The sequence below is a fragment of the Pungitius pungitius genome, chromosome 16 (genome assembly GCF_949316345.1).
Source record: "Pungitius pungitius chromosome 16, fPunPun2.1, whole genome shotgun sequence".
NCBI lineage: Eukaryota > Metazoa > Chordata > Actinopteri > Perciformes > Gasterosteidae > Pungitius > Pungitius pungitius.
Window position 1 is genome coordinate 7765673 of NC_084915.1, and position 19789 is coordinate 7785461.

The 19789-nt window shown below is 40.3% G+C and overlaps 1 protein-coding gene across 4 annotated transcripts; it reads left to right on the forward strand.

Moving 5' to 3' along the window:
- The first annotated feature begins 5404 nt into the window (after window positions 1–5404).
- Window positions 5405–19490, forward strand: kcnip1b (Kv channel interacting protein 1 b). 4 transcript variants are annotated; one of them, XM_037468051.2, is made up of 9 exons: window positions 5405–5606; window positions 6003–6214; window positions 16188–16312; window positions 16793–16862; window positions 16953–17023; window positions 17115–17222; window positions 17315–17419; window positions 17576–17638; window positions 17992–19490. In XM_037468051.2, the coding sequence occupies exons 2-9, from the start codon at window positions 6127–6129 to the stop codon at window positions 18037–18039; spliced, it is 678 nt and encodes a 225-aa protein (XP_037323948.2). In that variant the 5' UTR covers window positions 5405–5606; window positions 6003–6126; the 3' UTR covers window positions 18040–19490. The 4 variants fall into 4 exon arrangements, with proteins under 4 accessions (XP_037323948.2, XP_037323950.2, XP_037323949.2 ...); XM_037468053.2 differs by having other exon boundaries at window positions 5409–5606; window positions 6003–6188; XM_037468052.2 differs by lacking the exons at window positions 5405–5606; window positions 6003–6214 and adding an exon at window positions 12391–12936.
- Window positions 19491–19789: the final 299 nt, after the last annotated feature.

Genomic DNA, 19789 nt, shown 5'->3' on the forward strand with positions numbered 1-19789 from the left:
CTTTCAAGTACTATCTGCTAATGCACTATTTAAAATTGAAAGTAGGGAATAGACATATTTACTGTATGAATGAAATAATGAATGTAATACTGTAGTAACGTATTTGGAAATATTTCTCATTATGTTTATAATAATAATAATGTTTTATTGCTTTTAGTTTATCATTGTTAAGGGATTTTTCTTTTTGTTGGACTCCAGGACGACTAGCTTGTCCCACTTTGGTGACAGCTAATGGGGATCCTTTTAACAATAAACAATAAACACATCTCTCCTGCAGGCTGCAATGACAATTGGCCAGTTCGTTAAACTAAATACCAACAAGGGAGAGGACTGTTAAAGTCCAATGCATTCTGTGAAGAGCAGCTACGTGTCTCATTTCCAATCTGCTGATTTGTTGGAAAAAGTACTATATTATCATGTCATAGTCAGCAGGGCTCTTAATAACGCAGAATGTCTGTACCTTCTTGCAATAATAATAACTGTGTACGTCAGGTCAGATGAAAGAAGTCTGCTCTTAGAATCTCTAGATGACGTCCTGTTGACTTGTGGGTAAAAACGATATGTCCTTGGGAAAAGAACATGATGGCTCGGCACTCGGATGTGCACAAAGCCCCCCTGTTTCATTATGTTCTCTTCCAACTATATATTCCCGCTCCGAAGATGAAGACCTTTGAGCAGCCTTGATGCATAACATCATGTGTATGTTGTCAATTTTGTCTTTATGCTTGCAAGCAATAAATACATATCCTGTTCAATGATTTTACAGTAGTGTTGAGTAACCATTTTTCTTTCTCTTCTCTCAGTTTGTGCTAGTGATGCTGAAGGAATTATGTTCTACGTTCAATGTTGGAATAACACAGCATGCTGCACAAGTAAAATGGATCTTCTTAATGTGGATTCTGCTTTCTCAGCACTTCTTTTTTCAGTGCCAGCTGCAGCAGAGGTGTTGTCTCTCTGTGGTGCTGTAGAAGAACCTTTACAAAACCTACCCTTTTCTTCTTTTTTAAAAATCATTCATTCTGGTTGCTTAGTCATACAAATCCCTGCAAGATTAATTGGAATCAATCAATATGTATATCTGTCCAATACAATATTTGAATCTAATGACATTCTCATTAGCAATTCTTAGTCTCAGTGGCACGGCGACATGAATCTCCTTATAAAACTTGTAAAGCTTTCAACCATGACCCCTTAAACCTATTACCGTTGCTAAATATTGTGAACAGGCATTTCGCCTGCCTATTGGGTTTTTTTTCTGTGAGTCTGCATGTGTTTCTGTGTGCGTGGGTCCTGCAGCTGTTAGCTCTGCCTCACTCTGCCAGATATCTCAGCTCCAAGTCCTCCCACCAGAAGGTTTGCCACTTTTAGTACAGACGTGTGGGGCGGAGCGGACGTTACGGGACGGGTGGGCCGCGACTCTGCGATCCCCCTGATAACTCTAAAACTCTTTTGACAATATTTATTGTCACGTGACAAAGAACTGAACATATATGTGTGACTGCAAATATAAATAATGTTCTCTCAATTAACTAAATAAAAGTAGGGCTGAATAAAAAAATTAAATGTTACAGAATAAATACACAAAGAAACTGAACTGAACTTCGCTCCTTTTGTTTTGATGGGCTCATGTTGGTCTCTGAGAGGATCCTCAGAGTAACTTTACTGTGGTTTTCTGTAAGCAGGAAGGACGTGTGTGTGTGTGTGTGTTGTTTAACCACATCAACATACTTTATATTACCCTGAATTATATTAATATGTCACTATTGTCACAGTGAGTTGACACTTTAAAGATATGGATCAATGTTCAAAAAAAGTGTCACGGTTTGGTTCTTCTTCCTGTTTTATTTTGCAGTTTCATGTCTCTTGTGTCCCTGGTTAGCTTCACTTCCTGCCTTGTCCTGTGATTGCCTGATTGCTTCCACCTGTGTCCAATCACCTGCACCTCCCTAGTGTATTTAAGCCCCGTGTGCCTGTTGTCCCCGTTGGTGCATGTTCCCTTTGATTAGTGTTGGTGAATAAAGAAACTTTGAAGATCCTGCTTTTAAGGCCTGCGCAACTCTGCACCAGCAGTGAATCCTGACAAAAAGACCACCACTTTAGTAAATTAGATCATTCAGCTTTTAGCCACAACTGATGATGCACAGAATCAGAGTCAGCATCAGAAAGGATTTTTTCCTGTAAAGACAGAAGTTTATTTTGATTTGTTGGACTTTAGTACAAAATTGAAGTAATCTGACTAGCTGTGTCTCAAAGTCGCCAGGCTCCTCCTTCAGCAGCCTTCGGGTCTACCTGGGCTGCACAGGCTGAACCAAGCACTCTCTGAAATGGGACTTCCTGCATGCGTCATCAGCTTTACCTCCACCGCTCCCGTTGCCTAGCAACCTCCTGTGCTTGACAATAGCCTAACAAATGCTTCGTTTACTATCTCTATTCTAATTTGGGCATCAGCGTCTTCTTTTTTGGCGGAAAGTTTCTTGTCATGGTTAAAGTCATCCTTACTTTACAGTTTTTGGAAATTCTGTTTGGAGCCTCACGGGAGACCACACTGAACTCTCAGACACATCTGATTGAAAAATGTTCTGCGGAGGCTGCAGACGCGTCTTCACTTTTTGACCAAAAACCAAGCGCTCCTCACCTCTGGGGCTCTTAAAAGCACTTCCGGGGGGAGCAGTCTGGCCTTTTTAAGTCTCGACAACGAGGCACCATAGCGGAACAGAGACGTACAGGCAGACACAACGACATCCAGATTACACAGTCGGTAAGGGTCCCCATCACTGTGAAGGCACGTGATTTAAAGACATAATCATCAAGGGATTGTGAAAATGAAATGTAAGCAGGTATGTTTCTGCTTGTGTCGTCTAGTTGTAGTCCATGTGTGTACCTGGTGCCTCTGAGCTGAAGGCCGCCGGCATGCTCTGGTAGGCCGCACACGTGGCTGAACCCGTGGAGACAGAGGTCAGACTCGATGCTGCCGGGGCCTGGAGACGAACGACACGTTCATTTGTACTTTTACTAAACATAAAGGGTATTTTAGCTGAGATAATTGTGGTGTTCCTCTCCGGTCCGATGCATTAGACGAGTGAATACCTCAAAGCCTCTGGAAACTGAACTGCAGCAAACCACAGATACCAAGCTTTTAGTGCATCAGAAGAGAGGACGGGTTGCTGGACATTGTTTGTGTGACTCGGTATCGTAATGGAGGCTTACCGCGCACGCTGCAGTTCCCTCGTTAGCACATCTGGACCGCCCTGTTCACTTCCCATCCCTTCAACGTGCAGACGAGTGCTAAACTCCTAAAGTTCCCGAAGCCGAATTCGGGAGACCTGAAACCGGAGTGTAGGAGGTGAGGCAGTGCTTCTGCAGAGTTCATCTGCTGCTTGCACCTAGCAGCTGTATACATTGTCAGTACCGAGGAGCTGGCCATAAGGAAATGGAAAATCTGAAGTTGCACTCACTGAGATGCATATGAATAAATGAACGTACACCGAGCAAAGCAATTCTGTTTAACTAATAACTTGTTTTTCTTTATGAACTCTCACACATCTAATCTGCCTCGTTTCATTTACTCAAGGAATTGGCTTCACTATGGCAACAAGATCTTTCCCAAACGTGCCATGGTACATTTTCTGAGATTTTTCTTCTTTTTATTAATACCTCCTTATCACCATGGACACAGCCATTCATGTGGCTGGGAATGATAGATGTTTCTCTCTTCAGTTTCTCTTATAGCGACATTGGTCACATGTTGATATCATTAATATTTTACTTAAAATTTAGTAAATTTTATTAATATTTCTGTTTTTTTACTGAACTAACTGAATAGGCCTACCTGCAAAATCATGTAAGTATCATGTAAATATAATTCATTTTGTAGAGTCTCATAATAATGTTTTTTTGTCAGTTTAATGTTGCTGAAGGAAAAGGGGTTTTTCTATAATATTTCATCATAAAGATGATATAATAATGTATGTATACATAATAATGTCAATATATTTTTATGTTTAGTAGAAATATACTGCACTGCCTCTTCACAATAATGCATAGTAAAGAATATCTGGGTGAACTTATTTTGTCTTTAGTGATAAACAGAAACAGAAACAGTTTAATAAATGAACTGTAATTACTAATATCCTGCAAACATATAGACACTTTGGTTTGCACCGCGCTGCTATTTTTACTCTGTGAGTAAAGTGCTCCACTCCTGGGATCCAAACAGAATTGTGCTAACCACCACCTCAAGTCACAAAGCAAACGTGTGCTCTTCTCTTTGCCGTTTCTAAAAATATGATGTGTGACTATTACATTAAACTGAGTACAGGGGGCATCCTAAAATGCAACTGTGACTCCAAGGAGATGAGTAGAAAATGTAAATATTAAATATAAACAACATAGAGTATGGCTGGGTTGTAGGAAGCACTGCGTCATGCTCTCTTTAAGCATTTCCCCAGTTCAGTAGAGTGGGAAACAAAAAAAATAAAAAAAAGCTCCACAAGGAAACTGCAGCCTTACGTAACGTGCTCAAGAGTCATTTCAGGAAAGACTAGACTGTCGTCATGGGCCATTGCTTGCATATATGTGAATTTGGCACAGACGCTTCTCTTCTGTTTTAGCAATGATACTTTCTCCGTGCTGGTGGGGGCACCTGGAACTAGGAATGTAGTGTAATGCTGTATCTGTACAGACAATACGGATGAAACGATGACAGTGATTAATAACATTGTTGTAGGCAGCGATTCTTCTGGGATAGCCTCTGTTCCCAATTATATTTTAAAAAGGCTTTATATTTTGGGTTAATCCCCTTTCTTCTTGTTATTTTTTCCCCCTCTTATTAATATCCACATGTAGATGCACAGCAGTTCACTTGATATATTCTGAGATGGTATTTTAAGAAAGCATTTCTATTTATTGAAACATTTTGATATCTAAAAGGTGCCATGTGTTTTTGAAAATGCTGAAAACACTTGCAGGTAAATAGAAACGCTTGGGGTGGTATTTTCTTCTCTTACGCGACTTTCAAGGTGAAAACTCAGTAATGCCATCGATGCCTTATTCATGAAGCAGGCATAAAAATATCTTGCAGCATGGACTTGTCTGAGGACATCGTGACATCCCAGTAAAATGGGGAGACGATGTTGTAAATGTTGATGAGACCTCGACTAAATGTATCTGCCGCCTGTATCTGATTCTAACTTTAAACCATGAAGCTCCAACCTCTAATCCCTTTTCTTTCTACATTTGTTTTTTTCAACATCTTACTCTTCAACTTCATTATGGATCATCCAGCTCTGTAGGCTGTGCAAACAAAAAGGAGGAAAAATGAGCATTAGCCAAACTAAAGAGTGAGGAAGCACACTTGCGAGACAAGAGTAGAGCAGAGAGGAGGCAGGACTACGGAGGGAGGGCGGGTACAGCGCTCTGCAGTACAGACCTGCTGAGAGCACCAGAGCAGAGCTTCTCCACAGACCACAGCCGCAGGGCTCCCACTGCACGTCTCACAGAAGAATACACCGGAGCAGAAACGGCTACGCCACAACAAAACAGGACAGAAGGAGACGGGACAAAGAGGACGGGAAGGAGAGAGTGGTCTGACGAATAAGGAGGAGGAGGTGAGAAGAATTGGACCAAGTTGTCTGCTTTTTTTTCTCACAGGATGAACAAAACTCCCAGGTCACACGAATCTTCACGTTCTTCTTTTGAAAGGCCAATTTGATATTTTTTGTCTGTGGAAGTCAGCTTTGCCTTTTAAAAGTTTGACACAAATGGCTGAATATCTATTTCCAATCAGCATTTCTTTTGGCAAACGTACTGCTAGCTTAATAACTCCTTTTAAACTTCTCCCTGTGTGTATCTCATCCTGAGAGGGAGTGTGTGTCCCCTTCTGACAAAATGAGTGGTTGAGTTAACAGGTACTCAGGTGTAACAGCCTGGTGGAGAATATACATTGTACATTATTTAAACATTTTGAAGGCTAAATAATATATATTTTTTTTTCTCTCCACAAGGGTCCCTTTAAAGAACCTTAAGATGTCACATCGTTAAAAAAGACTGAAGCAGTATATTGGAGGAAACAGCTTTCCCTGTTGGAGCCTTCACCCCGTCTGCCCCTGTGTTCACCTCAACCTCGGGATGGCTGGCTGTACCAGCCGCTGCAGACAGGGGCTGCTCAAACTAATCCAGTCTCTGCAGAGGTTAGTCTCAGGAAGCCTCGCCAAAGGTACTGTGACCCCCCGACCCCCCACCCCTCCCCAACACCACCCTCACACCCTCACACACACACACACACACACTTGACCCAAATCTGCTTTGTGTGCTTTAGACATTCAAATACAATATTGAAGTCAAAAGCCACCAAGTTAAATTATTTGAGTCATCGTCGCTCAAAGCCTACTGCAGCTTTCCAATTGTGTGGCACCATTTTTTTTTCTATTTCATGCAGAAACAAAATAAACGTCTTATTTGCTGCCCTGTCTCCTAAAAATCTCCAAAAAAACTCTGAAACAACAATACTGTAGTGAGGTCATAAGTAGACCGTGTTTTATTTAAGACAATAGGCTGGAAACCTCCGATTGATAGAAGTGCAGCAGATAATGATGCCTGCTACCAAAGAAGGTATTACATCAAGTTCAGATGTAAAGTGAGAAACATTGGCAATCTCAACTTTCCTATTTCTCAATTATTTGCATTTAGTGCTTTTAATAAAAACATTTAATTCCACCTAAAATCTCAACTAACACCAGTTCGCTTTTTTGCCTCCCCATTCATTTTAAAATTCACCATCAAATGTCATGACCTGCAGGTCCATCAGAGCTTGGTCTGTTAAACATGTTTTTGTTGTGTTTTGCCTATGGGGTACCGTTTACATGCAATGAATGATCCCCCCCTCCGCCCCCTTGTATGATCCGGGTCATGTTTGCGTGATCCGTACACACCCCTCAGGGCAGCGGCCGCAGTGCACTTTCGGCCTCTTGTCGTGTTCATCCTGTTTGCGTTAAAAGCCCCGGCTCTCTCTCCGCCTACGACCTCCCATCATCCTTAAGTTGAAAGTTACTTTTACAGCAAAAAGAAAAAAGAAGCTGAGTCACCAAGTTAGTCTGCAGCTGCATGTCAGTTTAATGCAATTCAAAGATTAAACCGACACAAATAAACATAAAATAATTTAGCGCGTGTAGGCGATGCTTCATTCTGGCATCATGAGCCGTGATGCAAATTCCATGTGTCTCCTTTGATACCAATAGACCTGAGAAGCGTATTCTCTCATGAGAAGCATTTGGAAAACACTCTAAATTGTTGGCAAACATGTTTTTTCCTAGGAATGAATGCTACAGTCTTGTTTTTCTGTTCATTTTCCAACCTGGCAGGCGTTTGTAAAAACACAGCATCTCACAGCGCCCCATCAATCCACCCAACGTATACTCTGTTCTATTTTCTCATCGATCAAACTCTCACGTATTACATATGCTCGGTAACCTGGGATTTGGTTGCCCAGTCCACTGGACGCTACTAGTCATTTTTTAAATAAAACTTACTTACTACTTATGGCAGCATGGGTTTCATTAAAAAAAAACTGAGAGACAGTGGACTATTCAGTCTGTATGTAACAGTGAACATTTCCAAAACAGATTTTACAATAATGGGTTTATCCTCAGTGGCTCAGACCAAAGTAAAGTAAGAAAGTGGGGTGTTGATGCCCACACATTGGCATGCTTTATCATATACAGCATATTTTGCATTAAGGAGTAGATTTTTTGTTTGGGGCAATGTAAGAGCAAGAGACGGAGCTTGTAAGTTCCACATTTTAAATCTATTGGACAAATTTCAGTTGAGAGCACAAACACTAATTGGAGAACATGTGGTCAGGGGTTTTTTTCTCAGTAAAACCTCCTGTGCTCCAGACATTATTTGTATTTTGCCCCTTAAATCTTTAAAAGATGAAGGATGATGGAGTCTGAATTCTGTAGATCATCTAATCCCCTGACATTGTACCTCTGCCCACGTTTGCTGCTTCTCCTCAACTCTTGCATTCTTTGCTGATTGCAACACAAGATCCGGACGGAAATACTTGGGTTAGTAATCATAATAAATGTGTTAACATTTGTTAAAATGTTCATTTCTTTTTTTCAATCAATAAATGTAATCTTTTAGCAGCTGTACATTGCATCTTGAAGTCTTCGTCAAGCTGCTCGTTTTAAAAGCTGTGGCTACTAAGAAAAGCCATGTTAATTATTGTGGAGGAGTGGCTTTAGCCAGAGCTGCAGCCAACTTTCATCACAAAAGATGAGTCATCACTGGGCTTCAACCAAATGTAATTCCACTCCAGCTTGGTTTACAGGAGCTATCCATTTTTACTCCATGATTTAAAATATCTGTCAGTCAATATGCCTGTTAGCAGTTTTCCAAAAAGGAATTTCAGATCTGTATTAACTCATACCAGGTTATAAATGTGATGGGCCCATTAAAACAGAGGTGTGCAGAATATTAAAAAAATACGTAATATTTGTGCATGATAACATAATAAGTAATATTCAAGCAGAAATAATTGATTGATCTAGATATTTAAAAATATGAGACATGAGTTATTTTGATTGAAACATTTTCTTTGCACTCTCTCCTCCCCAGAGGACCGGATTCTATTGTTGGAAATATACACACACATGCATGTTCAGCATCACACGCAGAAGCGTGTTAGGTCGCCAAAAGAATGTAAGCCCCTCATCTCCAGCACACGCATGTCTGCAGTAGTTTTAGGTAGTAATAGTAGGTTTGTTAAGCACATTTGCCCAAACACACATATACACATTGTGACATGAAGCGTAAAACTTCCTGCTCACCTTTAAATCGATCTACTTACTAATGCAGCAGCATGTTTATTCCTTTTCAGACGCTCTTAACATTGCAAGCTGGAGTGGTTTAGAGTTGGCCTTGGGTGGGGATATGCTTTGAGCTTTAAGGAAAGGGAAACTTATTGTAAGGTCATTACTAGTCTATGTATTAGAATACCGAACTTTGCTCTTGTAACTAATTCATCTGTAATACTGAGGATGATGAGGATTCTGAAATACGATGTGATAAATAAGTCAAACTTGGTTATTTTCTTTCCCAAAAAAGCTAGATTTATTTTTCAGATACCAGAATAACAAGACCGTGTGCATGATTTCAATGAGATGTGACCGTTAATGGGTTGATCTTATTAGTAAACAGGGCCATTTGAATTGTAGATGAGACAGCAGCATAATTCTTATTCAGCATAACTATGTGAACCCTTGGGGAACAAGCTTGTACTCACTGCAACACTGAGGTAGTTACAGTCAGCTCACTGACTCTATAACTCTCTGCCACTTGTGCCATGATGTATGTAGCTGGAATATTAGTTGAAAGTAGTTTAGCTATCAACATTATCCCAAATTCTGTCAAATACAAAGTCTTGATTTTTAAGAATCGTGTTGAGATAAAATTGAGATTTTTTTTGTGTTTGCCAGGACTGTTTTTAAACACGTTCTTCTGATTTTATATGAATTCAAGTCCTATTGTTAGCAGTAGGAATGTAGTTGAAGACAGAAACCTTCTTATCCGGCCACAGGCTGCACCTGTCTCTCGCTATTACAAGTCACAAGTGTCCTCTAAGTGCATAACCTTGCAGCAAGACTCCCATCATGCCTCACTGCAGAGAGACAGATTAATTGTACCTCAACCATAGCTCTGCAATGACCACATCAGAATGGTCAAATTACCCAGCATTACCCTGCACGTTTGACCTCTTCTCCCCCATAACTCGATCTCTTCCGTCTCCTCTTCTACCCTTTCATCTCCCGTGGCTGGAGAAAGCACAGGATGGGAGCTGACAGTGTGCGCCTATATGCTTTAATTTTTTACATCACCTCACAACACACCTTTACGTAACCGTCTTTTTCTAGACTCATTTTTATCTTATCATCCCACTGTTTCATGTTCCACATTAATGCTTTCTGCCCTCATGTTACACATACAAATACATTTTCATAGAAACATCTTTCGATGCATTCGGTGCAGTCAACTGTGTGGTGATGATAGAATAACGTTTAGGGTCATAGTAGGGATGCTTAAACATTGTTGTTCATTTTTCTTATAATATATGTACGTATTTTATCAGGAGCAAGGAGACCTTTTAATAGTGACTGAAGTTATTGATTGTATCAGGAAACACTGTACACTGCTGCCATCTGTTGTTCAAAGAGTAACGATGCTACACAAAGAAGCCGCACTGTCCCTGTGGCTTGAGTTGACCAATTTAAGCGCCCAGATACAACCACCATCCTATTCGTCGTTGGACCGATTGCCAATCTGCATTATGAAAGCTATTTGTTTTATATTTATTTTCTATTTGACAATGAAAAGTGCAGACCTTTCCCTTCATCCCTTGGTCTAATGTGTTATGAGCAGGAGAAAAAGCAACTCTGAGGTAAAGAAGGGGGGCAGTAGAATCAAAATTATTTGATGACAATTCCCACAAAATACACCTTTTTCTACCTTTAAATTGAATTGAATAATATTGCATCACATATAAATAGCCTTTTCAGAGAAGGGGACTCTGTGAACACGAAATCACATGAAAACTGAATGATTAAAAGAGTGGAGGAAATCCTGAAATAAAATCAAAGGTTTTAATGTATTGATTACTATGGATGTGAATTGGCATTTTGATATATAAAAAGGCTGAAGGGAGCAACAATCAATGAATCTTGATAAAAGATGTTGTATTGATCTGTCAACCGTGCCTGTAACACAGCTGTGACAGTGAGCTGACTCGTGTAGATCATGAGCTGGATATTGAGGGGATTATGAGGTCATGCTGCTGCAGTGCAGTGTCACTGTGCCAGATGACACAAGAAAAGGCCGTTCCAGATGGCGAACATCTGTCATGGGGATTACAGGGAGTTAGTTATACTTTTGTCAATACTTTGTTCTCCTTCTGTTTGCATGTGTGTTGGTGCATCAGTGTTGCATTGTTTAAACATCCGGGATGTCGCTTGTGATATTCATTCATGCTTCGCGGCCTCAACTGATCCATGCCGATTTTTTTACCAGCAAGTAATGAATATTTGATCTTAAAAATGCTGAAGAATAACGGCATGCAATGCATTAGAGCCAAATGACTGACAAAGGTGAAGAAATTTTTCATTTTGAAAAAAGTCTGTACGACACTTAGCGTGCGAGGTGTAAGTTCATTGGAATTATGCATGACTCTATGGTTAATTCATCCGTGCATGTAAAGTCCTTGCCTCAGCTCCGCCTGGGCAGTCACAGGACTTCCCTCAGCAAAAGTCACGCACGTACAGTAAAGGTTAACAGGTTTTGGCAGTAAAGTCAAAGGTTTAGACATACCTTCTCCTTGAATTGAATGGGAATGTGTGTCCAAACTTTTGACTTGTACTGGAACTGGATGCTCAGTTATGTGCGCTCCCCTTCAAACAGCGTGGACCAGCACATGAGGCAAGTCGTTGAGTTTTACACAACTATGAGAGAATGAATATTTGCATCTACGAAAGATTACAGAGACCATGCTGTAAAACTCATACACATACTCCTTTCACGTGGATTTTGCTATTTTTACAGCTCCAACAAGGGAGGTGAATTGTCTAAAACAAGGGAGGTCCCTTCCTTCCCTCCCTCCCCCGCACTCGCTCACACACATACACACAAACTCACAAGTGTGTACCAAAGAAAGCGTTTGCATCTCTGGTCTGCTGCCAGTGGAATAAATAAATAGGTGCCTTTCCCATACATGGACCACATGCTGAGCCAAAGCTTTTTAAATATCTTTCCTTTTGAATAAATAATTGCAAATTTCGATCTACAGCCGGGATGGTGAGTATCACTGCCCGTATATGGTAAATAATGTGTCCAATCCTAAAACACACAAAATTGATATCGTGTCCGCTGTTATTTTTTACTCAATAGCTTCTTTTAACACAGTTAAACATGTTGTTTACGTAGCAACAACACTAATTATATAATAGACCTTCACTTGTGCTCCTAACAACCCTATTAGATTTGGAATGCTCTGCACTGGTAGGGAAATAAACACGACTCACTCCTACTGCTTTCCTTCCTGATATCCACACAGTCTCATTTTCTTAAATCGGAGCCGCTTCTTAAATGATAATTGGCAACCATTTAACACACTTGTGTTCTTATTTGTAAGGCAGTAAATAGAAAAATGCCTGACTGTCTCTTACATTGTACATTAGTGTATTAGAAAGCGAGAGAGGGAAAGGTCTCTGTTACAATTGGGAATCAACACACCAGTAGGCAGTCTTGACAGCTACGTAAGACATCTCTACATGCTCATCATCATACAAGCCACGAGTCAGGAAGCAGGGGACACATTCATTGTATTTCTTTGTGTGCATATGTGCGTTTGTTAGGGAGATAAAGTACTGTAAGAAGATCAAATGCAAAGTGCATGTCAACGCCTGTAAAGGACGGGGATGTGTCACCCTGAAATGTCCTTCTCCCGCCACCATTCACTTGTCAGTAGAGTTATTACTGATCACTACATCGGTTGCCAGCACTCCACCACAGCACAAGGGCACAAGGACACAGGGAGCTAGAAATAGGGGGGAACGGCTGACAGATGAGTAGAATCAGGCACAGCAAGGAGGGAGTGGCGCAGGAAGGCAGGAGCAGCTCGAGTGTGCTTGTGTGTTTGGCGAGAGGAATCAGAAATCCAAGAGAAGAGCCTCGTCCCTCAGTGACAGATCTGAAAGCAGTTAGAGGAATCAACAGGGGCAAATCCCCTTTAGGACACAGAGCTGTGGAGGCAAACAACAGCGGCAGGCGGAGCAAATAGAGGACTATTATTCTCTGTGTTGTTTGACCAGCCCGGGTCCCACGGTGACAACATGGGTGCAGTAGTGGGCACTCTGACCATGCAAACCAAGCAGAGGAGACCATCCAGAGGTAGGTCAATACTAGTCTGAAAAAAAGATGGAGAGAAGACAAAAGAGCAACAGAAGCCGAGACTTAACTGCGAGTGAGCGAAGCGGAATAACGCACAGAAAAAAAAGCTTTCACATTGTAATTTTGACCAATTGTGAGTTGTTATTTTATTTCCTACGTGTTTCACACTTGTACATTTAATATAAAAATAGCATGTAGATGATTGCCATATTTATGTGGCGCTACCGTGAATTATTTAAGGCAGAAATCAGGAAACAGCAAAAATAGACCAGTTATGCATTTAACCAAAAAATAGAAAAGCAAAAAAATACCTATTTCTTTAATTAAATGTCAGAAATATTTCCTCATGGAAGTCATAGCGTAACTGTGAGGTATCAAGTAATAAGAAGCGACAGCCGTAATTGTCGTGATTGAGATATTATAGTGCATCGTAAAGTATGGGATGTGCTTGAGAAATAAAATAAGAGCCAAACCCCTGCCGCTGACTCCATGACTGTGTGTGTTTGGTGCGGACGAGTGTCAAACGTGTGGGTGACGGTTCAGGCGAGAGCCTGTGAATTAACAGGCAGCTCACATATCCTACATCTCCCTGGCTTATGCTTGAGCTCCTTGTTGTCATGGAGACTGGGTTGTAGGTGTGTAAGAGGGGAAAGAGAGCCAATGGAGGATGAATGAGGAGTTTATGGAATAGAAATCAAAAAGACAAACTGGCAAACAAAACGATTACTTTACACAAAGAGATGGATTTATTTGTGCTTTTGCAGATGAAAGCCTTTGAACAGAATGGGGATGGAGGTGCACAGAGGTCATCCTGTTTTTTTCAAAGCTCCATTAAAGTTAGTCTTGCACTGCGGCATGTAGAAGGAGGTGAGACAAGGAGACTTTATTGATCCCCAGCCGGGAACATAAGTATCTCAGTAGCACCAGAAACGGGTCAAATCAGGGTACAAATACAAATACGTCTGAGTCAGAGAGCTACGTACCACATCACAATATTGCAGTCCACACAGCATCAAATGTTTTGTGTAGAAAATGTCATCATCATTTTCAAAAACCAGAGGTGGATGTGTGCATCCACAAAATATTCCTCTTCCTATTTACAGTGTATGTATGTATATATATAATACACAATGAGGTGGATGCAACATATTGTCTGTTGAAGCATTGGATTTAGGGCCAACCCTTTTGCAAAGTAGACCAGAAAATCCAATTGAATCCAACTTGTTGTGTACAGCAACACTTGGACCATCATATTATTTGTGTGCAAAAGCACTACTGGCCTGAAGCTGCTGCAGCAGTTGGAATAAACAGTACGACATGCTATACATGTCGTCTCCATCACTTTATCATATAACACTGACCTATTTCATGCGGAAGGATGTTTACGTGCACATCAAATGTCGGACAATTTACTGCATGACTGCAGCCTTGCATTCAAGCATCAATCCTTGAAATGTTGGTTGTGTGTCTGCAGTGTTTCTGTGCCTTATGGATTACTTACTAAATGTCTCTGGTAACGTTGTCATTTGGTTAGATTTGTATTATTGTTGTGCAAGACTCAGTCATGAATCTTTACAGGTGTGTGGTTGTGGGATCAGTCGCTCATTGAATCACATTTGTCATCTTTATGTCCTCCAAACATATTGTGTGATCCTATTCTGCCACGTGTTCCCTCTCTCTCTTCCTTTTTCTCCATACCCCCCCACACCACCCTCTCCTTACCCTCTTGTGTATTTCCTTTTCTCACCCTCATTTCATTCCTTCTGTTTCTGATCATACTGTTTCCCAGCAGAGAGGACGCATGCCCACGAGTGCGGCAGAGCGACATCTTTGTTGTTTTGTTGTCATGTGACTACCGTTTTACTGACAGACAAGATAAATGCAGTTGAAGGCACCACTGTTGACATTCCTCATTTCATTCTATCTCCATGACAACCGGAGCAAGGGAGATTGCAACAGGAGCCGAGAGGAGGATGTGGATAAGATTGAGAGAAAGCTGCATGTTCAGCCGATAACTGACTATACATTAAATATTCTAAACCAGTTCAGCATTGACAAAAGCCTTGAGGATAACAGACTCAAATGAGGCCGAGTGAAGAGAGCGGAGAGGTGGAGTAGTGTGGGAGAATTTAGGAAGGTTAAAGACCAGTCGAGCTGGATGAGCTGCAGAGGTTGAATGGCGGGAGCAGGGAGACCTGCCAGGAGAGAGTTACAAATATACAGAATATTATTAGCTCATAGAGATGCTTCACAACTTGTGTATCATTGTACGTAAGCCTTGTTTGAGCTCAATAGACACAATTATGAAAACTAAAATGTAATAAATAACAGAATAAAAATGCAGCTAATTAGACATAAAGTTAAATCCTCTTGAAATTGCATAAGCACCAGATGACCAACAGAGTATTTGATATAAAATTAAGATTGCTTCTGGCATGACACTAGATACAGTTTCACATTGAGGATTAATCTTGACATTGCTGCTGGTTGGGTTGAACTGAATGAGTCACTGCTGTCATCCAAGAAGCAGGCCTTCTTTATTCATAATCATCTCCTTTTCACGGGCTGACGGATCCAATTGATGCTGCAGCCGCAAAGCTTTCTTGTAAATGCGATTCATTAATTCTGTCAGCTCTAATTGTGAGAGTTACCAAGGATATACTGTAGCTTTAATATCACTTGGTCTCAGTGTAAGCAGAATGCATTGCTTGTTGCACAGGGACCAGTTAGGATATAAATGTAACCAATTCCAGAGAGCATCATGTCCAAACATGCTGCCAGTGAATGCAATAAAGACTTTCAGAGAGAACTACAGGGGGAGCTGGCTCATGTTTGAGAACTTGTGGGTGTGTGCACTTTGTCCACTGCCCGATGCAGCCGTGTCAGTATTGTTTGTCGTAGTGACGTAAACTTACCCATAGCAGAACCAGAAGTCCTCAGATCATGAACCACCATCCATCTCCACACAACCTGATACTGAGCTCCCTGTCGCCATCCACAACATCAACATAACATCCCTCGAGGACATGTGGTTCTTCTCCCCACTCTGTCTATGTGATCTTGAGCAACTTGCTTCCCTTGTGCTGATCTTTCCTGTGGATTACAGTTTTCAAAATTATAATAACAATAGTGCATTTTATTTATAACACACGTTTCATCAACAGATACTTGTAATCGGTAAATCTTGGCACATGATTCTGAGAAATGAACACATTTCTTTACGTCTCTTGCTTACTTTCTCCCCCCACTAGATAAGATGGACGATGAGCTCGAGATTACGACGGTGTGCTACAGGCCAGAGGGTCTTGACCAATTGGAAGCCCAAACCAACTTCAGCAAACAGGAGCTGCAGATCCTCTATCGTGGATTCAAGAATGTAATCACACACTTGCTCAATTTATTGTTATATTAATTTGGTATATATTATAGATAGTGAGGATCACATGTCTACAGACATGCTTTAAAATGGTTGCAAATAGAAGTTTTAGAAGTCTATAGGAAAACAGGGTTTATTTTCTCTTTCAACTCAACTCAATTTTTTACTTTAATTATTACTTGAATCAACAATGTAGACATGGCCTTAAAGTTTCAATCTCTAATGTCACGTCTTGTTTTAAAACAGCATAATGTTCATTTAGTCAACTGTACTCCCATTTGGAGTTAACAACTTATATATATATACAGTATATAAATATAACACTTTTATTGTCTTTTTGATTAAGTTGATTGTAACCTTTTAGTCATGTTAAAATGCTGGATAAAATGCTAAAACATAGTACAAATATTATTATGGTGAAACGATTGCACAGTCCTGTTGAGTTCTTTCAATGAACAGTCTCTTGTTTTCTTTCCGTAGGAATGCCCTAGTGGTGTGGTAGATGAAGACACATTCAAACACATTTACGCACAGTTCTTCCCGCATGGAGGTAACGTGCAGAACTTGTCAATGTCTGAACCTGCTCTGTGAAACGTTTTGAGTAAAGGAGACCTTACACATGTATTGATTTTTGTTGCAGATGCAAGCATGTACGCACATTATCTTTTCAATGCATTTGACACTACAAACAATGGCTCCATTAAGTTTAAGGTCAGTCATTCTGCTTTGTCATTGCATTAGGACACATTTCTTTATTTCAATGTCAGAATCTAAATTTTTACCTCTGTCCCTTTGCTGTCAGGACTTTGTAGTAGGTTTGTCTACACTGCTGCGAGGAACAATGAGAGAAAAGCTTGAGTGGACATTTTACCTTTATGACATCAACAGAGATGGTTACATAAACAGAGAGGTGAGACCACGCTGGACTACGGCTGCTGCAGCGGTTTTCTGTGACATCTACAGACTCTGGCACATCACAATGTCAATCTTCTCCTTTCTCAGGAAATGACTGAGATTGTGAGGGCCATCTATGACATGATGGGCAAGTACACCTACCCCGCACTAAAAGGGGACGTCCCGCAGCAGCACGTGGACGCCTTTTTCCAGGTTATTTTCTTTGTCAAATAATTATTTATATAGTATTCCATTATGTGAACTGATTTTTATAGTCTCTGTGCACCACGTTTGAGACATGAGCTCAAAATAAATAACGTGCTTATCATATATATTCTATATTTGGTACTGATTTACATTGTGTTCCAGAAAATGGACAAAAACAAAGATGGAGTGGTGACTTTGGAGGAGTTTATCATTGCCTGCCAAGAGGTATGTGTTGTCTTTGATTTGAGTTTCCTATTTCCATATTTACTAATGGTAAAATGCATGTGTTTTTAATGTAGACTAGACAAATAAAATGCCTGTATTTACATACAATCACTACATCTTAAGATTAAAACTCATTAAAAAAACAAATGTGCATTGTTACATTGTTTTGGCAAGTTTAAATGAGGCCATGAACATGAAGAAAATAAAGACTTGCACGTCATAACGACGTCTGCATGTCCTCCAGAGTTCTGTAAATAATTATTATGTTATATCTGGATGCAGCCCATACAATAATATACACCAGGCTTGCATTGCATCATTCTGCTCTGATAACTTGTCTTCTCTCTCCGCAGGATGAGACCATGATGAGGTCCATGCAGCTGTTTGAAAACGTGATGTAGGACCAGAGAAGTAGATGGAGACGAAAAATGAGAGGGCTTGGTGTGAGTGCGTGTGTGTGGATGCATGCATGGCAAATACATCCAGTCTCTCCCCCACTCCCAATCTGATCCAGCTGTGGTCGGGATACATTCAGATTCCCCCACAATGACCAGAAAGAACGGGCTGGACTGGGATCCTGTGCGCCTTCCTGCAGAGTGACTGTCCCACTTGGACGTAGAAGACATTGCTGTCGGTCCCGTCCTTGACTATTGGCCTGTTAAAGATTAACATGCTCTTACATTGAAAAGCTGCTCCCTACCAGCAAAAAGCTATTGTTCAACCAGCAGAACTTTTTTTCTCTTTTCTCACTAAAGCCGTCCTTTGTTTTTGTAAAAAATATATTTGCATGCTTTTGCAAGAGGTTTTGATTTATCTCCAAACATTTGTTAAATTTGTTATGGCATCTGATCAGAACTTTTATATTTATCTCTATTGAAGTGACCCCTCTACTTTTGTATTGACCCGGCTGTCGCTTGCTTGCTGTCTGTCAAAGCGTACAGTAGAATGTTGATGAATTCGGTAACAATATATTTTAAGGGTCTTACATGGTGCGTAAGTGTCACTGTCTTTTCGTCTATGTTGGAACTGAGGTTATAGTGATAAGAAAATATTGTAAAAAATTTTCTACATTTTGGATTTTGTGTGGAAGTTCCCGCAAAAAAGAAATGATGGATATCAATCAGGAAGAGGGACCTGACTTGCACACTGATATCTTTATTTGCACACGATCAAGGTGTAACACAATGATGATGGTAATATATATATGAAACATCTTCTTGATCTTCTTTATAAGTATGTAATTATCTACAAGAAATGATATACCTCCTTACAAGCGTAGTCTGAGAAATGGTGTGCCGTTTTGATGAAATCCTGGTATGAGGAAGTTTCTGATAATCTTGCAAGAAAATAACCCTCAATTTCACCAGGACAACTCTGTCTGTATTAGTGAACATTTGGCACTGATTCCTTGCTCCAAAGCCTACCTGGATATATAAATATAGATAAATCCCTACTTGCACAATTCCCTAGAAATGATTATAACATGAGTATAAGTTGGACAATAAGAAACATTTTCCCTGTGTGACCTAACAGTGAAAGATACAGAGTGAACAGGGTGACTCCTGCAGATGTTTTTTTCTATGCGGCAGGGTGTGTTTAAAAGCACCGCTATAATAGCAAATTATATTTCATAATTTAAATGTAAATGTTTTTGGAGTTGCTTTTGTCTATGTACTTATTTCGCACTAAATAAGTAATAATTGCACAAAAAAAAACTAATCACAGTTTTTTTGTGGAGCAGCTCTTCGCTAAAGGTTACATCAGTGTGACATCACAGCCTCTGGAATTAAATCTCATAAACAGAACATTAATTGTAAGCCATAACAATAAAAAATGTAAATTCTTAAGTTAAGTGGTGTTTTGCTTGTGTGTTTGTGTGAATCAAATGTATGTGTGTGTGACACTGCATCTATCGAGACCCCTCCACTTCTCCTCAATGAGAGTGTGGAGGCTATGATTATGATTTTAACCTTTTTAGTTTTGGAAGGCCATGCGTCTCACTTGATATCACGGAACATAAGCCACACACCACTATGGCCTGGACATCATCCTGCACTGATCCACTTAACTGTACAAAGAGTTCAGAATAATTAATTAATTAATAATTTAATTTTACGTTGAAATAAAGAACATTGATAAATAACACGTCTG

Excerpts from the sequence above, each read along its gene's own strand:
- kcnip1b (XM_037468050.2), top strand. The coding sequence starts at position 12,964 with ATGGAGAGAAGACAAAAGAGCAACAGAAGCCGAGACTTAACTGCGAGT. Across the intron at positions 16,313-16,792 it reads TCTATCGTGGATTCAAGAAT|GAATGCCCTAGTGGTGTGGT; the intron begins GTAATCACACAC and ends TTCTTTCCGTAG. Across the intron at positions 17,223-17,314 it reads ATGGTTACATAAACAGAGAG|GAAATGACTGAGATTGTGAG; the intron begins GTGAGACCACGC and ends CTCCTTTCTCAG.